Source organism: Sus scrofa, chromosome 1 (genome assembly GCF_054392235.1).
Source record: "Sus scrofa isolate SSC_HxYL_T2T_F1_AM1 chromosome 1, Sscrofa_HxYL_maternal_Yorkshire_Landrace_v2.0, whole genome shotgun sequence".
Taxonomy (NCBI): Eukaryota; Metazoa; Chordata; class Mammalia; order Artiodactyla; family Suidae; genus Sus; species Sus scrofa.
In genome coordinates this window covers 174,273,250-174,295,922 of record NC_139383.1, presented here as the reverse complement: position 1 = coordinate 174,295,922, position 22,673 = coordinate 174,273,250, and the positions used below count along the sequence as shown (strand labels likewise).

Here is a 22,673-nt window from a genome sequence, read left to right as displayed (position 1 = left end):
GGATCTGAGCAGCGTCTACAACCTACACCACAGCTCACGGATTGTTAACCCACTGAGCAAGGGCAGGGACTGAACCAGCAACCTAATGGTTCCTAGTTGGATGCGTTAACCACTGCGCCATGACGGGAACTCCAGTCTTGGCCTTTAAGGAAACCATATGACCAAATGATAATACAGAATAAGAAGCAAACTTTGCATAGGGTGTTATGAGAGCACCAGAAAGGAATAGTGAACAGGAAGGGCCTCCCTGAAGAGATGACACTTAAACTAATCTTAAATAGTGACTGTACATTAGCCAGTACACTCCAGGCAAGGGGAATGCATGAGAAAGGTCTTGATGTAGAAGGTACTGTGGTGTGTATGAGAAGTTAGAAGCAGTCTTATGGTCCTAAAGCCTAAGGTTTAGTCAAGATTGTAGGGAAAGTTAAGGCCAGCAGGTAAGAGCCAGGAAAAGGGTAGACTATATCTTCCCTAAATTGCCATGACCTTTGTCATGATGTGGGAGTTCATTAAAAAGTTTTTAGCACTTGAATGGTGTAGTCAGAGTTATATTGTAGATAAGTTGTTCTGGATATTTTGTGAAAGTTATGTTTGAGAAGTACAGATCTAGAGACAGAAACAACAAAGCTTGACTGTTGCAGTTATCTAGGTTTTAGAGCCTAAAACTAGAGTGTAGGATAGAGAAAAGGGAAGGGATGGAGCAGGGAAATTTTTAAGTAAAAAATACATGTTTTGGTATTTAATGAGTCTCCATCTGGAGTCAGGGAATCAGAACAGCTATCCCTGGCAATAGAGAGTTTAAGTTGAAAGTTAGTAAATCTGGGTTGGAAATCCTAGTCATTTGTTAATGCTTTCAATAAGCATTAAATACTATGTACTAGTTATTGTACTTGAGGCTGGGACTGCAAACCTTTGACAGTAAATGTTAGAAATAAGGCATCTTTTTAGTCTGTGTATTTTCTTCTGTAGAATTGTTTTCCACATGCAATGCAGAATTTAAAGTAGAAACCACTGAAACCCTACAGGATGCTATAATAGTGTTTTTTTAATTTTCTGTGCATGTAGGTATGTGGTATATTTATTTTTTTATATTTATATTTATTTTCTGGCTTAGATATAGTAGTTAAAAATATAGTCTAGAACTTGAGTATCTGGATTTAAGTCCCAGATCTACCATTTTTTAGCTCCGTTACTTCAAGTCATTTATTTTCAATCTTTTTTCTCTTCTGTTCTGCATCCGTAATTTCCACTAATCTGTCCTCCACCTTGCTTATTCGTTCTTCTGCCTCCTGTATTCTGCTGTTAGCTGCTTCTAGTGAATTTTTTATTTCAGTTATTGTATTTTGCATCTCTTCTTGTTGAAGTTTTATATCTTGTATCTCTTTGCTCAGTGTTTCATATAAGTTATCCATCTTTGCCTCCAGTTTATTTCCAATGTCTTGCATCATCTTCAGTATCAACAGTCTTTTTCCTGGAGGCTAAGAATCTCCTCCTCACTTAGCTGTTTTTCTGGAGTTTTTGCTTTCTCCCTCATCTGAGTTATATATAGTTCTCTGTCTTTTCACTTTGATAGGTTTTTGATGTGGTGACCTTCTTACAGACACTAGAGTTGTAGCCTCTCCTACTTCTGGTGTCTGCTCCCCTTGTGGCTGAAGTTGGTATGGGGGCTTGCTGTAGGCTTCCTTATGGGAGGGGCTGATGCCTGCCCACTGGTAGGTGGAGCCGATTCTAATCCCTCTGGTAGGTGGGGCTTAGTCTCTGGATGGGATTAGAGGCTGCTGTGTACCTGAGGGGTCTTTAGGTAGCCTGTTTACTGAGGGGTGGGGCTGTGATCCCACCTGGGTTGTTGTTTGTCCTGGGGCTTCTCAGCAGCTGACTGACGGTGGGGCCAGATTTTCCCAAAACGGCCACCTCCGGAGAAAGGCAGCTGCTGAATATTCCCGAGAGCTTTGCTTTCAATGTCCTTCCCTCACCACAAGCCACATTCACCCCTGTTTTCCCAGGATATCCTCCAAGAACTGCGGTCAGGTTTGACCCAGATTCCCATGGAGACTTTGCTTTGCCCTGGGACCCAGTGCACGTGAAAGTCTGTGTGCGCCTTTTAAGAATGGGGTCTCCATTTCCCCCAGTCCCCTGGAGCTCCTGAGCACAAGCCCCACTGGCCTTCAATGCCAGATGCTCCGGGGCTCTTTCTCCCCGTGCCAGATCCCCACACATGAGAGTTTGATGTGGGGCTCAGAACTCTCACTCCTGTAGGTGAGTCTCTTTCTGTGAACCAGTTAGTTTCCAGTCTGTGGGGCTTCCCACCCCAGAGGTATGGGGTTGTTTATATCTCGAAATCGCTCCTCCTACCTCTTGATGTGTCCTCCTCTTTTTCTTCTGGAGTAGGTTATCTTTTTTTAAGGTTTCTAAAGATTGCTCAGCCTTTAGTTGTGAATTTTGTTGTTTTTAGGAAAGAAGTTGAGCTCCAGTCTTTCTATTCCACCATCTTAATCTCGTCCCCGTACTTCAAGTCATTTAATGTATATCTTTGTTTCCATATCTGTAGAAAGGATAATTAATAGTATGTCATCATAGGGTTGTTATTGCAATTTTAATATTTGTGAGTTTTTTTCAGACAGGGTCTGAAACATAGTAAGTGCTGTTTAAGTGTTTATTTAGACAGAAAGGTGCAAAGAGAGTAAGCATATCATTCTTATTTCTCTTAGTCACAATAGGTTTCCAAATAGAAGTCCTGTTTTGGATGGGTTTAGTCAGTTAACATGTGCATTTGTTTATTCTCTGCCTAGTGTGATAGGGGAATTTAAAAGTAACATGATACCAGCGTCATCTTTTGAAAGACCTACCATAATGAGAGAACAAAATGATACCATTTATTCATTTAATAAATCTTAATAATTGAGGTCTGTAATAAGTGATAGGGAGATACAAATGAGTGATGCCTATTCTCACATCTAAAGGAGAACAAAATATAGAATAATATGGAAGGTAAAACTTTGAGGTAGTTGAAAGAGCCAAGAAAACTAAACACTGGTTTTAGCTATATTGTAAAGTCCCAAATTCCAAAAACTCTGAAAACTGAGTTTTGTTTGCATTAGGTTGGTGCTGAAACTCATTTGGTGGCAAAACCTGAACTGACCTGAGGATATTTGTAATCTTCATCCTACTTAAGAGATTAAGTTTGCCTGTTCCTAAATTTGCTGTAAGAATATTGGGGTATTTGATTACCCTCCTGAAATGCAACAAAATTGTGTTATATAAATATATAAATTCCCCAAATTCTGAGTTCTAAACACTTCTGGACTCAAAATTTTTGGATAAGGGGTTATTGGTTCATATTGCACATTTGTTTCAGACAATATGTAGGAAATACAGATTAGAAAAAATATATATTGAAACTTACCTATAAAATTAAATCATTGTGAGATATTCCTACACACGCAAAACAACACCAAATGTTGGAGAGGAATTTTCATACATTGCTAATAAGAGTATAGAATAATACAGATACTTTGGAAAACTGGCAGTTTCTTATAAATTTAAATATACGCTTATCACACTACCCAGCCATTTCAGTCTAAGTCCTTTTTTTTTTTTTTTTTTTTTTTTTCCTTCTCAGGGCTGTACCCTCAGCATATGGAAGTTCCCAGGCTAGAGGTTGAATCAGAGCTACAGCTGCCAGCCACAGCCACAGCAACACCACATCTGAGCTGTGTCTGCTACCTACACCACAGCTCATGGCAACACCAGGTCCTTAACCCACTGAGCGAGGCCAGAGATTGAACCCACCACCTCATGGTTCCTAGTCAGATTTGTTTCCACTGTGCCACAAAGGGAACTCCAATCCTAGGTCTTTATTCAAGAGAAGTGGAAACATAGGTTCACACAGACTCTTATAAGAATGATCATGGCACTTTTATTCATTGTAGCCAAAAACTAAAAGCTGCGCATATGTCCATTAACAGATGAATGGATATAAGAACTGTGGTATACGATGGAGTATCACTCAGCAACAACATAAAGTATACACTGTACGATTTCACTTAGATGAAATTCTAGAAAATAAAAAACTAACCTATGGTGATAAAAATCAGATCAATGGTTGCTTCTGGGGCAGGAATGGGAGGTGACTGGGAAGAAGTATGAGAAAACACTCTAGGGTGTTGGAAATATTCTGTGTCTTGATAGGGTGTGATTGTGCAAGTATATGCAGTTTATCAAAATAAATGATATACTTAAGATTTTGTAAATCATAAAGCATTGAAAAAAAAAGCTTGTCCATAGTCTTACTATGTAGAGAGAACCGCATTTTGATTTGTATTCCAACACTTTAAAAAAATGTTTTTTTGTTTTTTTTTTTTTTTGTCTTTTTGCTGTTTCTTGGGCTGCTCCCGCGGCACATGGAGGTTCCCAGGCTAGGGGTTGAATCGGAGCTGTAGCCACCAGCCTACGCCAGAGCTACAGCAACGCAGGATCCGAGCCGCGTCTGTGACCTACACCACAGCTCACGGCAACGCCGAATCGTCAACCCACTGAGCAAGGGCAGGGACCGAACCCACAACCTCATGGTTCCTAGTCGGATTCGTTAACCACTGCGCCATGACGGGAACTCCAAAAAATGTATTGTTATAACATTTATTTATTTATTTATTTAGCTTTTTAGGGCTGCACCCGAGGCATGGAGGTTCCCAGGCTAGGGGTTGAACCAGAGCTACAGCTGCTGGCCTACAACACAGCCACAGCAGTGTGAGATCCGAGCTGCATCTGCAACCTACACCACAGCTCATGACAATGCCGGATCCTTAACCCACTGAGTGAGGCCAGGGATCGAACCTGCAACCTCATAGTTCCTAGTCGGCTTTGTTTCTGCTTAGCCACAATGAGAACTCCTGTATAACATTTTTATAAATGAAGTCACAGTGTATGTCATTCAGTAATATGCTTTTTAAAATTCAAGGATGTTGTAACATTTTCCCATGTCATGAAATTTTATATGATTGTGGCTTTGTGGTTTTTTGGTTTTCTTTTGCAAGAGTTCTCTTTAAATCCTTTATTGGAAACCTAAATATAAAATAGATAAAGCCAATTTGCTTTGGTTGAATGGGAGGAGGAATGGTGAATTACATGGTCTATAAAACCCCCTTCTAGGTCTAAAGACGTACTTCTCTATGTAGCAGAATTGTTTTTCCGTGGTCCTAGCTAAATGGGAAAATAATAACTAACATATGGAGCACATACTGTGGTTCAGGCTTTGTTCTAAGTACTTTATGTGAAATAACTCATTTAGTCTTCATAACACCATACAAGGTAGATTCTTCTTTCCATTTACAAATGGGACACTGCAGTAGAATGTGGTCGGGTAATTTGCCCAGAGTCAGCCATTTAGTAATTCAAAACCTAGATTTGAATTCAGTCCATTTAGCTCCAGAGTTTACCACTATAACGTAGCTGCTTTTCAAAATAAATGGAATCATTCTGCTTTGTACCTATGAAAAGATAGAGAACTTCCTGTGATAATTTTGCCTTTTATGTTTGTTTAGAGCTAGCCAGCATGGAAGAGGATCCCAGATCAGCTGGAGTTGCTACCTTTGTTCTTCAAGAAGAATTTGATAGATATTCTGGCTATTGGTGGTGTCCGGAAGCTGAAACAAGTAAGAAGATTCAAAATAATATATTATAGATCAATTAAAGTATTATGAGATTCAACTACCAATTAATTAAGTGCATAGACTCTTAATTCTGAATAATAGATTCAAAATGATGAAGATTAGATCCTACCAGTAGTTATTTAGAATGTTCAGGCTATATCCTACCATAATGAATTCTCATAAAAACAACTGAACTGTGGTTGAGTACCCCAGGTCCTTCAACTCTCCTTGCCAATTTTTCATCTAGAAACTGATTTTCATTATACTGTGGCCTACAACACAGCCACAGCAGTGTGAGATCCGAGCCAAGTGTTTCGCCAAGTGGCAACATTGGTGGCAGGATAAAAAATACTACCTCTTAATGGAAGTTGCTATAAAAATGTAGGATTGGTTAGAGAGAGTGCATGAACAGATGGCCAAATTAGTGTATGAATGGATCGGGAAAAAAGGACACAGATTCCTCATTTTTCTTGGTGCATTCACAAATATTTTACTGGATGAGAAACAACTCTAAAGCAAAAGATTTCAAACCTTTTGACTATGATCCAGTTAGAAATTGGCTTTACAGTCTAATTTAATATATTGTATGTATACTCTATACATAAAACTAAAAAACAAATTTCATGAAGCAATATTTATTCTTATACGTAATGTACTCTGATATTATATATTTTTTCTTTTTGTTGTATTTTTATTGTTTTTTCATTTTTTATTTTTTATTTGTCTTTTTAGAGCCACACACATGACATATGGAAATTCCCAGGCTAGGGGTCAAATTGTAGCTGTAGTTTCCAGCCTATGCCACAGCTACAGCAATGCGGGATTGAGCTGCATCTGTGACCTACACCACAGCTCATGGCATTGCCAGATCCTTAACCCACTGAGCAAGGCCAGGGATCGAACCCACATCTTCATGGATTCTAGTCAGATTGTTACCGCTGAGCCATGACAGGAACTCCTGTTTGTTGTATTTTTTAAATGCTGGTTATGACCCATTGAAAGGTTTCATTACCCATTAATGGATTGCAGCTAGCATTCTGAACACGTCTGTAAGGGACCATGAAAAACATTTATTTTAAAGCCATTTCTTAGATTTGAACATTTTATTTTAAGATGTAAAAGTGTTTCACCATATCTGTATTGTTAGAACAAGATTGTGACATGAGAAATCATGCTAAGTGACGTTAGACAGTGAGCGACTGCCGTCATATGCTATCATTTATATGTGGACTCTAGAAAAAGGGTACAAATGAAATTTATTTTCAGAACAGAAACAGACTCACAGACTTCAAAAAACATGGTTACCACAGGGACAGGTTGTGGGGGAGATATGGACTGGGGGGTTTGGGATGAAAATGTTCTAAAATTAGGTTGTGATAATGGTTGTACAACTGTAAATGTAGTAAAATTCATTGAATTAAAAAAAAGATTGTGACATGAATTAGAGAAACCGTTAAAAAAAATCTGGACTCCATTTAAGTAGGATTTATTTTATAGAAAATATTTTAAGTGTAGTAATTCCTTTTTCCAAAGAAATATATTTTAAGGTATGCAAGGACTAACATTCTTCACAAGTGTGTTTCCCTTGTTTTAAATATGTGTGTGTAATAGAGAGATAATTGTATGTGTACATAGCTATACGATTATCTTCAGTTGTTTATCTGCTAAAAGGAGTAACATTTAAACAGTAAAAGTGGCTTAGCAGTAACTCACCTTGCTCCTGCAAAGATTAGTGGCAGCATATTTTATACATAAACTGTTTTTCACTATGGGAAATATAATACTAGAGGGAATAGTCAATTATGATTACCTCTGGCATGATTCTTCCAAATTTTCAATATTTAATTTCCTTTCAAGCTCCCAGTGGCAGTAAAATTCTTAGAATTCTGTATGAAGAAAACGATGAATCCGAGGTGGAAATTATTCATGTTACATCCCCTTTGTTGGAAACAAGGAGGGCAGATTCATTCCGTTATCCTAAAACAGGTACTATGTTCCATTGGCATTTACATTCACTCTTTCCTACTTTTCTTTTCATTTTATGGCCACACCTGCAGCATGCGGAAGTTCCTGGGCTAAGGATCGAACCAGAGTTGCAGCTGCTGGCCTGTACCACGGCCATAGCAACTCCAGATCCACGCTACATCTGTGACCTGTGTCATAGCTTGTTGCAATGACAGATCCTTAATCTACTGATTAAGACCAGGGATTGAACCTGCATCCTCACAGAGACCATGTCAGGTTCTTAACCCACTGAGCCACAATGGAAACTCCCATTCCTACTTTTCAAATAAGATTCTTTCTACAATCATCCAAAGATATGGCCAACATTAGTCCTTTACAGACTTAATAATTACAGGCTGATCCTTTTTAATTATTTCAAAGATGGGGAAATGCACAAAACTGATTATTTCAAGAAATGAATAAAAAAGTGTCTTTGCCGGAGTTCCCGCTGTGGCGCAACGGGATCGGCAGCATCTTAGAAGCGCTAGGATGCAGGTTTGATCCCTAGCCCCACACAGTAGGCCAAGGATCAAGCAGGGTAGCCAAAATAGAAAAGAAAAAAAAAGGTGTCTTTGCTAGGAAATAAAGATGTTTTATGGCATATTTATTTATTTGTAATTCATTCATCAAATAGTTGAGAAACTTTTGAGTGCCAGGAACTTATATGTGCTGGGAACACATCAGTTCAAAAGCATACTATATGGGAAAAGAATCTGAAAGAGAATGGGTGTGTACATGTATAACTTTTTGCACGGCAGAAATTATCACAACCTTGTAAATTGAGTATACTTCAATAAAACTTTAAAAATGGGGAAAAACTAATTTTGTTTTCAAAATACTTGATTTAGTTGCTAGTATAAATAAAAAATATATTAAAAATCTAAGTATTACAACACATCAAGTATGTACTATTTTAGAATTTTAATCCAAGTGGTCAGAAAAAGTGCAAAATAATAGATATTTATTGCTAGGAAATAAATAGGGATTATGTTTTTCTGGTTTTTTCTTTTCCTTTTTTGGCTATGGCACATGGAAGTTCCTGGGACAGGGATTGAATCTGAGCCATCTCTGACCTACACCACAGCTGTAGCAACACCAGGTCATTAATCTACTCTGCCACAGTGGGAACTCCATGTTCTTAATAAATTAGTAGTTTTCTCCATATTGTTGTTTACAGCATTTCAATTGTGAAATAATACAGAATTTGCTTATTTTATTTCATGCTAACTCTTTTTTTTTTTCTTTTCCCTGTGGCATTTGAAGTTCCCCCAGGCCAGGGATCCAATCTGAGCCACAGCTGCAACCTAAGCTGCAAGTGCAGCAACGTTTAATCCACTGTGCTGCGCCAGATGTCAAACCTGTGTCCCAGTACTCACAAGATGCTGCTCATTCCATTGCGCCGCAGCAGGAACTCCTATTTCATGCTAACTGTTGATGTTTTTCAGCTTCTTTTTTTATACCCATTTTTAAAATTATGAATTTGAAATGAAGTTTTGAGATTCTTTTGTTTATTTTTTAATTTTTTGCTTTTTAGGGCCTCACCTACAGCATATGGAAGTTCCAGGCTAGGGGTCAAATTGGAGCAGCAGCTGCTGGCCTACACCATAGCCGCAGCAATGCGGGATCCGAGCCATGTCTGCAGCCTACTTCACAACTCACAGCAACACCAGATTCTTAACTCACTGAGCGAGGGATCTAACCCGCATCCTCGTGGATACTAGTCGGGTTTGTCACCCACTGAGCTACAATGAGAACTTCAAGTTTTGGGATTCTTATGCAATGAATCCCTGACTATATGCAATATCACTGATTTAACTAAAGTATAAAAAGGATTGATCTGGCAAAATTAGTTGAAATAATTTTGGATGTGCATTACTATTCATTTATATCTCTTTCTAAAGGTACAGCAAATCCAAAAGTCACTTTTAAGATGTCAGAAATACTGATTGATGCCGAAGGAAGGGTAAGTATAAAATGTTGAGTTAACTTTTGTGTCATTTGACTAGGCAGTCAGTAGAAATCTTAGATAGACTTTTTATTTTTTGAACTCATTGATCTTGCTGAGACATCTGTGGATCATGATTTCAGGTTCATCTAATTTTCTACTCCAGAAACTTTCTGCTAGTTCCCAAGATAAGAATATTGGGATGTGTGTATTTATTCATTTTTATGTTCACATCTAAGGCATATGGAAGTTTCTGGGCTCGGGGTCAAATCGGAGCTGTAGTTACAAGCCTGCTCCACAGCCACAGAAACACTGGATCCAAGCTGCAGCTGTGACCTACACTGTAGCTTGTGGCAACACCAGATCCTTAACCCACTCAGCGAGGCCAGGGATCAAACCTCATGGACACTATGTCAGCATCTTAACCTGCTAAGGCACCATGAAAACTCTGGGATATGCTTATTTATCACTCCTTTCCAGTAGTTTTTCCTCTTTGCCTTTGTTAATACTCCAAATCAATATTTCTTAAATAGCAGTTATTGACTGATGAATTACCTTCTGTGTTGAATAAATGTCTATGGTAGATTAAATATCCATTTCTTATACGTGCTGCTTTCTCTTTGGACAGGCAGATGCCTATAAGTTGAATGCACACAAATTAATTAAAAAGCAGTCTTCTCTGCTAGACTTTTTTTTTTTTTTTTTACCGCTGCATCCTCACCATATGGAAGTTCTCAGGCTAGGGGTCTAATCAGAGCCAGAGCTGCCATCTTCCACCATAGCCACAGCAATGTGGGATCTGAGCCTCATCTGTGACCTACACCATAGCTCACTGCCAACACCGGATCCTTAACCCATTGATCAAGGCCAGGAATCGAACCCATGTCCTCATGGCTACTAGTCGGATTCATTTCAGCTGAGCCACTATGGGAACTCCCTAGACTTTTTTTTTAACAGCTTTATTGAGATATAATTCACATACAATATAGTTTCTTCATTTAAAGTTGACATGGCTTTTAGTATATTCACATAATAGTGCACCTATCACCACAGTCAATTTTAAAACATTTTCATCACCCCTGAAAGAAACTCACATCCCTTAGTCATCACCCCCAGATGTCTCCATGCCCTATGGCCCTGGGCTACCACTAATCTACTTTCTATCTATGGATTTGTTTATTCTGGACAGTTCATATAAGTATAATATAGTATCTAGTCTGGGTTCTTTCATTTAGCATTATATTTTCAAGTACTAGTCATATTGCACCATATAATAGCTTCACTACTTCACTACTTTTTATCACCTAAAAATATTCCTTTGTATGGATATACCACATTTTATTTATCCACTCATCAGCTGTGGACATTTGGATTATTTTCTTTTGGCTGTTAAGAATAATGTTGTCAGAGTTTCCTGACAACCTAGCAGTTAAGGATCCAATGTTGTCACTACTGTGGTGCACATTTGATTCCTGGCCTGGGAACTTTTGCATGCCACAGTGCAGGAAAAAAAAAAAAAAAAAAAAAAGGTAATGCTACCAGTAATGTGGGTATACAATTTTTTTATGGGCGTATGTTTTTATTTCTCTTGGTTAGATACTTAGAAGTGGAATTGTTTTTTGGATCCTGTGATAACTCTATGTTAAACCTATTGAGGAACTGGCAAACTATTTTCCAAAGTGGCTACACTATTTTATATTTCCATCAGCAGTGTATGTAAGGTTTCCAACTTCTCTACATCTTCATCAACTCTGTTATTGTTTGTCTTATAGCCATCTTAGTGGGTTTGAAGTTGTATCTTATTGTGGTTTTGACTTACATTTTTCTGATGGCTAATGATGTTGAGCATCTTTTCATGTGCTTATTGGCCATTTGTGTATCTTCTTTGTAGAACTGTCTATTCAGATCCTTTGTATATTTAAAAATAATTTTTTTTAATTGTGTTAGCTAGACTATTAAAAAAGTTTACTTACCCAGGACCATTTCAGTAATATATTACACAAATAGTGTTTTAGGCTAAAATATAAGGAACTAAGGACTATTATTTTTCTTAAATACTAGAGTCTGAAGTGATAAAACCTGATTTTACCAGTTATTATCAAGAATTCTGGAGTTCACTTCATGGCTCAGCAGTTAACAAACCTGACTAGGATCCATGAGGATGCGGGCTTGATCTCTGGCCTCGCTCTGTGGGTTAAGGATCTGGCACTGGCTTGAGCTGTGGTGTAGATCGCAGATGCAGCTTGGGTCTGGCGTTGCTGTGGCTGTGGCCCCTAGCTTGGGAACCTCCATATGCCGTGGGAGCAGCCCTAAAGCGGAAAAAAAAAAAAAAAGAATTATGTTAGTGTAAACTCATGGGAAAAGACTTTTAGACTATGCTAATTCTTGTAGTTAGAACTTTTTAGGCATAAAGAGCACCAGTGTAGGTCACCCACAAGTTACCACCAAGTTACTGCTGATTTTGCTGTGTGCTGTGCACCTAAGACTGAAAAAGTATTACGCTGTTAAATATAGCAACATAAGTAGACCAGTAAGCTAGTTATTTATCTCAATCTTTTATAACTAGATTCCTTTTTTCTTTTTAAATAGATTATAGATGTCATAGATAAGGAACTAATTCAGCCTTTTGAGATTCTGTTTGAAGGAGTTGAATATATTGCCAGAGCTGGATGGACTCCAGAGGGAAAATAGTGCGTATGTTAAATTGTCACTTCTTTGCAAATAATTTAGCATCTAGAACTGTCTATGCTATTAGGTTTTCCTTTCTGTTGGAGCTGCCTTCACATGTAAATTTGTAGGGTAGTATTTCTGCACAGTAAACTTTTTCTGAATTAAGTTGACTTATAGATTTGTAACCCTATAAGCATAGCTGCATAGCATTTTAATTCTCTTACTTAGCTAGTCATGGTTTCACAGTGTTATTTGCAGTTACACTGTTTGACTTTCAGGCTCACATGTCAGTGTGAATTTTTTGTATTGTGTACCTTAAGCAGAAGTATGTGTAGAGCCTTATATGAAGATGATAGCATATAGTAGCTGTGTCTAATGTGGACAACAGGAGTTTCATGAGGCTGGCATTTGTGGATATTAAAGGGAGAAAACAGTTTCAAAGACCATCTGTGATTTTGGATATTTAAAGAAAACTGCTTTTAAAAACTCTACTCAAGCTTAATTTAAAAAAAAAATAAGTATAGAATAAGCTACTACTTTTAATTAGTCATTTGTAAGTGATATTTTAGCATATATTAAACCAATTCTCTCATTATGATAACAGAAATAATTGATGTGTGCTAGGAGACAGAGTAGTGGAATGTTCATTTTCTGAGAGTATGCTTTATTTTTGGTGCTTTTCTTTTATTTATTTAACTAGTGCTTGGGCCATCCTACTAGATCGCTCCCAAACTCGCCTACAGATAGTGTTGATCTCACCTGAATTATTTATCCCAGTAGAAGATGATGCCATGGAAAGACAGAGACTCATCGAGTCAGTGCCTGACTCTGTGACGCCACTGATTATCTATGAAGAAACAACAGACATCTGGATAAATGTATGCATGATTTCTTGTACTTGGTTTAAATATTTCCTTAGAATGCTAAAGCAAATGAAGCTCCACAGCAAACTTTCAAAATGAATTTTTTAAGGAGTTCCTGTCGTGGCTCAGTGGTTAACGAATCTGAGAACCATGAGGTTGCGGGTTCGATCCCTGGCCTTGCTCAGTGGGTTAAGGATCCGGTGTTGCCGTGAGCTGGGGTGTAGGTCACAGACGTGGCTCAGATCTGGTGTTGCTGTGGCTCTGGCGTAGGCCGGCGGCTACAGCTCTGATTAGACCCATAGCCTGGGAACCTCCATATGCAGCAGGGGCAGCCTTAGAAAAGGCAAAAAAAAAAAAAAAAAAAAAAAGAATTTTTTAAGTTCAGAGTAACCACGAATGTTATTTGCTTAGTTTGAATATTTCAAATTTGAATGATGGTTCCAGAATGGAGAATGGTTTGTGGATAGAAGGTAGATGCCATTGAAATGACATCTCCCTGGTTGCAGAATTGCCCTTGTTCCTGGATACATCACATATTGAAAATACAGTCTCATTATTGCCTCTGAGAGGACCACAAAAGCAAAGACTTTCTCTTTTAAGTTGACAGACTCTACCAAAATAAATAAAGCCAGGTCATTCCCCGGCTGAATATAGGCTTCATATGATTCACCTGAACATGTGTTTTCTCTTCAAATGCTAGAGTATTTCTCTCAGGAAAATAAAAGTTAAAAACATTTTCCTCATCATTTCTGTAATAAGATTTATATCATTAAACAAACCTCGGGAGTTCCTATTGTGGCTCAGCAGTAACAAACCGGACTAGTATCCATGAGGACACAGGTTCAATCCTGGCCTCGTTCATTGGGTTAAGGATCCGGCATTGCCGTGAGCTGTGGTGTAGGTTGTAGATGCAGCTTGGATCTGGTGTGGCTATGGCTGTGGCCAGCAGCTGCAGCTCCAATTCAACCCCTAGCCTAGGAGCTTCATATGCCATAGGTGTGGCCCTAAAAAGACAAAAAAAAAAAAAAAAAAAACCAAAAAACTGAACATACACAAACTTCATACCATGTTTCAAAGAATTGCAGAGATGGTGAGTAAGAAGTGGCTTTTGGTCATGTTTTCCTTTTTTCTCCACCTGGAAGCATTTACTTCTCAGTAGATGAAGTCTTTGACTAAAGTAAGATAAATTTGAAAGGTCCAAGCAAAATCTATAGTTGTCCATATACCATAACCCTAGCCTGACAGTTATTTATATTTCAGAGTATCTTTATCAAGTAATTAATTCTTCTTTCTCTGGTTTAATTAAATGGTTTATGTAGTATTTTCATTAATGTGTGTAGTAAATTAAGCTATTCATTTTACAGATCCATGACATCTTTCATGTTTTTCCCCAAAGTCATGAAGATGAAATTGAATTTATTTTTGCCTCTGAATGCAAAACAGGTTTCCGTCATTTATATAAAATCACATCCATTTTAAAGGAGAGCAAATATAAACGATCCAGTGGTGGGCTGCCAGCCCCAAGTAAGAAATCCTTTTGTATTTAAAAAGGGGAAAATGTTGGGAGCAGAAAGTAGGAGGGGTAGGGTAATGTAATGTCTTTTTTGTGTACTTTATAAGCATGGGACAAAGTTCTTGATGGATACATAGTAAACTATTAATAGTGGGTAATCTCTGGATATTGGGATTATTTTTACTTGCTGTTTTTACCTTGACTATACTTTTTAATTTGTTTAACATGAACTCATATAATTTTTAGATTAAAAAAGCTATTTTTAAAATATTATATAGTTATTAGATACTTGTACATGCTAGATGTTTTTTATACTGTCTACATCTACACTGAATTTAATATATAGTTATTGCTCTTCAGATTGATACAATTACTTTGCCCAAAGTGAAATTAAATACTGTGTTGGCTAAAGTTAATTTCTTAAAAAAAAAAAAAAAAGTGATGGTTTTCCTATGGGAAATGTAATATAGAATGTGTAAGCCTAGAAAAAGTGAAATGGCACAAGAATATTCCTGTGTTTTTAAAAGATTGAGTCACAGTTTTCTACTTTAATAATACAGAGTTTGTTTTGGAATAGTAAGCATTTTATGGTATTATGTTATATGTTTTACTGCCATTTGTAACTTAGACTCAAGAGAACTATTTTTTTTAATTGTGGTAAAATACACATAACAAAATTTACAATTTTAACCCTTTTAAGTGTGCAGTTTCATGGCACTAAGTATATATTGTTCTACAACCATCACCACCATCCATCTCCAGAACTTTTTTCATTTTCCAAAACTGAAACTATCCAGTAAATAATACCCAGTATAGTGGAAAATAAATTATAATTCCTCATTCCTTCCTCTCCTCAATCCCTAGCAACCACTTTTTTGTCTCAATGAATTTAACTACTCTAGCTACCTCATTTAAATGGAATCGTACAGTATTTGTCCTTTTTTGACTGGCTTATTCATTTAGCACAGTATCCTCAAGGTTCATCCAGGTTGTAGCATGTGACAAAATGTCCTTTCTTTTTAAAGTTGAATAATATTCCATTGTTTGTATAAACACATATTGTTTATCCATTCATCTGTCCACGAACAGTTGAGTTGCTTCTACATTTTGGCTCTTGTGAATAATGCTGCTATGAACATGGGTGTCCAGATATCTATTTAAGACCTTGCTTTCAATTCTTTGGGTTATATACCTAGAAGTGAAATTGCTGGGTATGGTAATTCCTTTTTAATATTTTGAGGAACTGCTATACTCTTTTCCATAGCAGCTGCATCTTAATACATTCCCATTAGCAGTGCACAAAGAGTCCCATTTCTCCATATCCTTGCTCTCATATGTTATTTTCTGGGTGTTGGATTTGGTTTGGTTTGGTGAGAGCTATACTAGTGGGTGTGAAATAGCATGTCGTTGTGCTTTTGATTTGCATTTTCCTAACGATTAGTAACATTATCATGTGCATACTAGCCACTTGTGTATCTTCTTTGGAGAAATGTCCATTTGACTTCTTTGCCAACCTTTTAATTGGGTTATTTTTTCATCATGGCCTTTTGAATATCATTCTTAAGAAACAATGAGGGAGTTCCCGTTGTGGCGCAGTGGTTAACGAATCTGACTAGGAACCATGAGGTTGCGGGTTCGAGCCCTGCCCTTGCTCAGTGGGTTAACTATCTGTTGTTGCCGTGAGCTGTGGTGTAGGTTGCAGACATGGCTTGGATCCAGAGTTGCTGTGGCTCTGGCGTAGGCCAGTGGCTACAGCTCCGATTCGACCCCTAGCCTGGAAACCTCCATATGCCACGGGTGCGGCCCAAAGAAATAGCAAAAAGACAAAAAAAGAAAAAAGAAAAAAAAGAAAGAAACAATGAGCTATGTCTTAGGACTTGCAAAGTAAATACTGCCTATAACTTTGCTCCTTCTGTTAACCTATTTATTTTAATTCAGACAAGATCTTGTATGTCCAAGATGGAATTTTTTCCCTGAGAGCCTTATTTTAATTTGACCCTTGTTATAAAATTGCCCTTACCACTTCCTCTGTTGTTCAGAAATTAAATCCACTTATGGAATTCTAGAAAATTTAGTGGTAAAGACTGGACAAAGAGCTATGAATAGTAGTTAGTTAGCTAAAACCACATGCTTGGGACAGTGATAAAGAGATGTTAAATTAAAATTGTATACTCCAATTGAATAATAAAAGAGCAATCACTTCAGCTAATATTCATCTCAGAACGCCTAGCCTCTGTTCCCTCTTAATGTCTGTATCTGGGCCCCTGAGTTTGTCTATCTCTTCTTTTCATTTCCCTCATCTTTACCTAGTTTTACTTTCTCCAGATCTTCCTCTTCCTTGATGTCCATTTTATTTTCCTCATCCCTCCTCTTTTCTTCCTTTAGTGGCTATGATATAAAACAATTAGCATTTGTTATATGTTAAATAATATTTATTTTCTGGTGATAAAGTGTAAAGTACTAAGTTAATTTTTGTATCTAAGAAAAAGAAATCTATTTTTTTTTTTAAATTAACTTGAGTAGGACCCTGGTTAAAGTCCTGTATCATCTCACCATCTCAGCCTATTCTCAGCTGTCACTCCCCACAGGCAGAGCTAGCAGAAGCTAAGCATAAAGAATGGTTTCCATTTTTTTTAACCTCCTCCTCCTTAGGCCACTGAGAGAGCCTCATCTACCAAGACAGAATCTTTTTTAAAGATAAATGGGACATGTTGGTATTTACTATGGTAATACTTAATTTGTTTTTGGCAAATGAAAAACAGTTGATTATATTAAAATTTTCCTTGTATGGCTTTTTAAGTAGTTTGTTGCATTTCTAGGAGAAATGCCTTATCAACCCATTAATTTTTTTGTTTAACCAAAGTTTAGGAATGCAAGTCCTTTTGAGTTCTTTTGTGCTTTGCCATAAGTAGCTATTTTGCTATTTTCACTTTATTTATATGGATTATTCCATTATTATAATGGAAACTCATAACTTAGAATTTTTTAAACTGTAGACTTTATATTAAGGTAAAATTCATATAATGTTAAATTGACCATTTTAAAGTGAACATTAGGAGTTCCCGTGGTGGCGCAGTGGTTAACGAATCCGACTAGGAACCATGAGGTTGCGGGTTCGATCCCTGCCCTTGCTCAGTGGGTTAAAGATCCGGCGTTGGCGTGAGCTGTGGTGTAGGTCTCAGACGCGGCTCGGATCCCGCGTTGCTGTGGCTCTGGCGTAGGCCAGTGGCTACAGCTCCGATTAGACCCCTAGCCTGGGAACCTCCATATGCCGCAAGAGCGGCCCAAGAAATGGCAAAAAGACAAAAAAATAAAAAAAAATAAAGTGAACATTAAAAACGAGCAGTGGCATTTAGTACATTCACAGTGTTGTGCAACTACCACCTCTGGTTCCAAAATATTTTATTACTCCAGATATACCATGAATTTTTCAGTTTATCTTTTTTGGGTGAAAAAAGTGTTTAGAATACTATTTGTTTATTTATTTTTGTCTCATTTGCTTATAGTCTGATGTAAAGTGCTGGATTTTAACTATATTTATCTTTAGGTGATTTCAAGTGTCCTGTCAAAGAGGAAATAGCAATTACCAGTGGTGAATGGGAAGTTCTTGGCCGTCATGGATCTAATGTATGTTCTTTTATTCTACTGATATGTTTAGTCAACATTAGCTATGTGTATGCAGTACTAAAATCAGTAGTGAAACTTCATATGACCCCAGTATTTTGAAAATACTAAATTAGGGCCTGAAAGAACTCAAGTTGTTGGAAAAGGAGAATCTTAGTTTAAACTATAAATCTCACCCATTTTATAACCCTGGTATTAGATATGTTTTGGTTATTACAGTTTCATCAGTTTTAGATACATTGTTGCTACTTAGTAAGGAAAGAGCTGGTCCATACTTTTCAAGCCTAGCAAAAGCGAGTTAGAATATAGTTTGAAAATTATTTCTAAATCTCTTACAGACTACTTGTGTCATTTCTACATTAGAAATTTCATTTACAATTTCTGATAGTGATGTTCTTTCAGTCAACTATCTTACCTCACGATTTAAAGTTTCATCTACCACCTGCAAAATATGATGGACATTTATATAGAGCATAGATTGGTAAGGAAAAAGAGGGAACTCTATCCTCTGTTTCACTCTTGGCATATGGCTTTCTGTAGCAATTCAGTGAATTCTAATTTTTTTTCTTTTGCCTTTTATAGTACCTTGTGTTTGTTTCAACTTTCAGTTAGGTGGTCAGTTTCATGAGATCTCTAAGAACTCCATCCTTTGTATGTGTGATACATACAGTTAAGTTGGTGTATGCTACCAGGATTTAGTGAAGGCCTGTGATTTCCTCAAATTGATTGAGAGATTTATTGAAGGATTATGTATACTGGCTACTGTAGAATTCACTCATAGTCCCCAAGGTGATTAAGGAGAAAGAAGGAAGATCCAGGTCCCAGGTTTGTTTTTCTTGGTGAAAACTTTAGAATATAATAGGTGGCCTTTAAGGTCTCATTTCCACTGAGAGTGTCACATGGCCTTCTGGTTACATGTTCAATACATTTTTTTCTGTTTAGAGACTTTGCATGTTATTATCACCTGAGAAAAATCTTACGGTGGAATTCTAAGTTCTGAAAACAAATATTTACACTAATGTAAACTTAATGCTTGATAATACTGAAGGAACCCTCCCCAAATTGTATTTATGCAGATCTGAACCTTGTTTGGGCAACCTAAATGTCCTTCTACTACTTGCTATAATGTGCTTCAATTTTCTTCTTTGTTTATATCATGCTTAGTTTTGTGATGAGTCTGTGTCTTTCTTTCTTACTCTTCTATTTCCCCTCTACCCTTGCTTTATTTATTTATTTATTTTAAAAGTTTTTTTCTGCTTTCGCTGGTAACCTTGTTCATGCCGAAAAGTTTCCAGTGACAGTAACTGAATAGAGCTTTGAGGCTTTTAAGCCCATGTGCTCCTTAGGGTTCTCAGAATGTGGTCCCTGGAGAAGCAGTAAAGCATCAGCATTACCTGGGAACTTACAACTGTAGATCCCTGGGCCCACCCCAGACCTCCTGAATTGAAAACTATCATTGTGGGACCCAGCAATCTGTTTCACAAGCCCCTTAGGTCATTCTGATGCCAAGGGATTCTGAAACCCTCAGGTGTTACATTTAAAGTTGTTATTTGAAGCAAAGAGAAGGGGAGTGAGGAATTAACCAGTTATTCTTTTTTTTTTTTTTTTTTTTTTGTCTTTTTGCCTTTTCTAGGGCCGCACCCGCAGCACATGGAGGTTCCCAGGCTAGGGGTCTAATCGGAGCTGTAGCTGCCAACCTACACCAGAACCACAGCAACTCAGGATCCGAGCTATGTCTGCAACCTACACCACAGCTCATGGCAACGCCGGATCCTTAACCCACTGAGCAAGGCCAGGGATCAAACCCACAACCCCATGGTTCCTAGTCAGATTTGTTAAACCACTGAGCCACGATGGGAACTCCTATTTATTCAATTTTGAAATGCCTGACTGACTTCTAGATGCTAGGTCAAGAGCAGAGCCTGTCCTAACCTTTTGCACAGATTAATACATACCTGTGATTCATGAATGCTTGATCTGCCATTTCTTATCCTTTGTATCCTTTCTGTCTTTGTCATATGGGCCTTCTTAATGTCATATTGTTATTTATATATCCATGAATATTAAAAAATGTTTATAGTGATGAAGTAGAAGATTCCTGGAGAAAATGTGGCATTTAAACATACTTACTTTTAGAAATGTACCTTTATTTTCTTTGTTTTGTAAGAAAAAAAAATCTGAATTTTATTAAATATTTTGTGAGTAGGCTGCTAAAAGGTTTTGATAAAGGAACAATAAAAGCCATTTATTTAGAATCTTACTGTAATTTGGCAAGAATATTAAGTGAATTCAGTATTGTGACTTCTTTATAAGATCTTTCATACTTATTTATAAACTATACCAATATTGAAAGTGATTGAGTGATTGTGTGCAATTACTCCTTAACCCAAGAGAAAAACATTTTTGCAAATTTGTGCAAAACACCAAAGAAGTACACCTAAGATAATGCTGCACTAACAGAAATAGACAGGATACCTAAATTAGACTTTTTAATGTATGCAGGAATGGTTGACTTGAGCTCAAATATAGGTATTTTTTCTCTATAAAGTGTTGTCATTTCAGTGAAATAATTCTTATATTTTAAGGAAAGCACACATTCTAACCATATAGGAAACTACCAATAGCATGCAACTTAGGCGTCTTTTTTTCCTTCTGGACAAGATCTATTCTTAGCTATAAGACATGAACAAAACCAACTCAGGTTTAGTAACATCGATGACAAATTTTTAAAAAGAGGCACAAGGCAAAGGATGACTCAAATGATTCTGGATAAAATTTGATGTTGTTTGATGAATTACTGGCCTTGCCAAGGTCATACTAGCATTGGTTTTTTTGTTCTTTTGACAGATCCAGGTTGATGAAGTCAGAAAGCTGGTATACTTTGAAGGCACCAAAGATTCTCCTTTAGAACATCACTTGTATGTGGTCAGTTATGTAAACCCTGGAGAGGTGACAAGGCTGACCGACCGTGGCTATTCCCACTCTTGCTGCATCAGCCGGGTATTAAGTCCCTGTTTGAAAACGGTTTCGTCATATTAAAAACCCTCTGCTTGGAGTTCCCGCTGTGGCACAGTGGGTTAATGATTCAGCTTGTCTCTAAGGAGGTGCTGGTTCAGTCCCCTGCCCTGAGTAGTGGGTTAAGGATCTGGCATTGCTGCAGCTGTGGCACAGGTCACAGTTCTGGCTTGGATTTGATCCCTAGCCCAGGGACTTCTGTATGTTGTGTGCAAGGCAGCTAAAAAAGAAAGGAAGGAAGGAAGAAAAACCCTCCACTCATGTGATACTCCTTTTAAATAACGTGAAAATTAAAGTTGGCATGCAAAAACTTAGCTTTAACTTCAGCATTTTTTAATGTATGTAAGTGGTCGGATTCTGATTACACTCCTGCTATGGTATCTGTGCAGGTGTAGCAACATACAACCTTTTTCACTTTTCTGTGGGGAAAAAGTAATTGTTTTTCTTTTCTCTAGCATTGTGACTTCTTTATAAGTAAGTATAGTAATCAGAAGAATCCACACTGTGTGTCCCTTTACAAGCTATCAAGTGCTGAAGATGATCCAACTTGCAAAACAAAGGAATTTTGGGCCACCATTTTGGATTCAGCAGGTACTCATTTCCCTGAATCTTCAGTAGAACTGGTACTATGTCCACATTTCCTAGACAGAGTCTTCCCATCTCTCACCACTGCTTATCCCTGAACTTCTGGGTTCCTGCTTGATAACCACCCCTCCTAGTCTGTCAACTATCAAATAAGACTGGTTAGTTACCTCCTACTCCAGGCAGGAGCAAGTCTGGAAAATTTTTTTGAAAATAAGATTAGAATAGTCAAGGTGTCAGGAAGTGATTTATTCACATGTTTGATTTCCCAGATAAACAAATGAACTTTAAGGTAATATATACTGAACTAGTAAGACTTTTGAGTAAGGAAGCTGTAGCTTTAAGGAATACTCAGCTGGTAGCTTTCTTAAATTTCTAAAGTACCTGCAATAGCCGTCTTAATGATAGAACACTCATTCTGTATGGGAGTGAAGGGTACTGTGAATTACCTTTTTTTTTTTTTTTTTTTTTGTCTTTTTGCCATTTCTTGGGCTGCTCCCGTGGCATATGGAGGTTCCCAGGCTAGGGGTCTAATCGGAACTGTAGCTGCCAGCCTACACCAGAGCCACGGCAACGCGGGATCCAAGCCGCATCTGCGACCTACACCACAGCTCATGGCAACGCCGGATCGTTAACCCACTGAGCAAGGGCAGGACTCGAACCCGCAACCTCATGGTTCCTAGTCAGATTCATTAACCACTGCGCCACGACGGGAACTCCTGAATTACCTATTTTTAAAATGCTTGGTTTCTTAAACATACAAATGGACTAGTTTTATATATCTTTTAATTCATTTTTATCCCCAAATC

At 37.6% G+C, this 22,673-nt stretch overlaps 1 protein-coding gene across 3 annotated transcripts in view; it reads left to right on the top strand.

The window, feature by feature from the left end:
- The window catches only part of DPP8 (dipeptidyl peptidase 8), a 70,502-nt gene that overhangs the window by 26,836 nt on the left and 20,993 nt on the right, over window positions 1-22,673 (top strand). For all 3 annotated transcript variants that reach the window (XM_001929097.7, XM_005659849.4, XM_084978844.1), the window contains exons 7-15: window positions 5,541-5,651; window positions 7,506-7,634; window positions 9,554-9,615; window positions 12,187-12,287; window positions 12,968-13,145; window positions 14,495-14,654; window positions 18,191-18,270; window positions 21,115-21,267; window positions 21,738-21,873. In XM_001929097.7, the coding sequence (XP_001929132.3) occupies window positions 5,541-5,651; window positions 7,506-7,634; window positions 9,554-9,615; window positions 12,187-12,287; window positions 12,968-13,145; window positions 14,495-14,654; window positions 18,191-18,270; window positions 21,115-21,267; window positions 21,738-21,873 (1,110 nt within the window). The remainder of the gene's footprint in view (window positions 1-5,540; window positions 5,652-7,505; window positions 7,635-9,553; window positions 9,616-12,186; window positions 12,288-12,967; window positions 13,146-14,494; window positions 14,655-18,190; window positions 18,271-21,114; window positions 21,268-21,737; window positions 21,874-22,673) is intronic.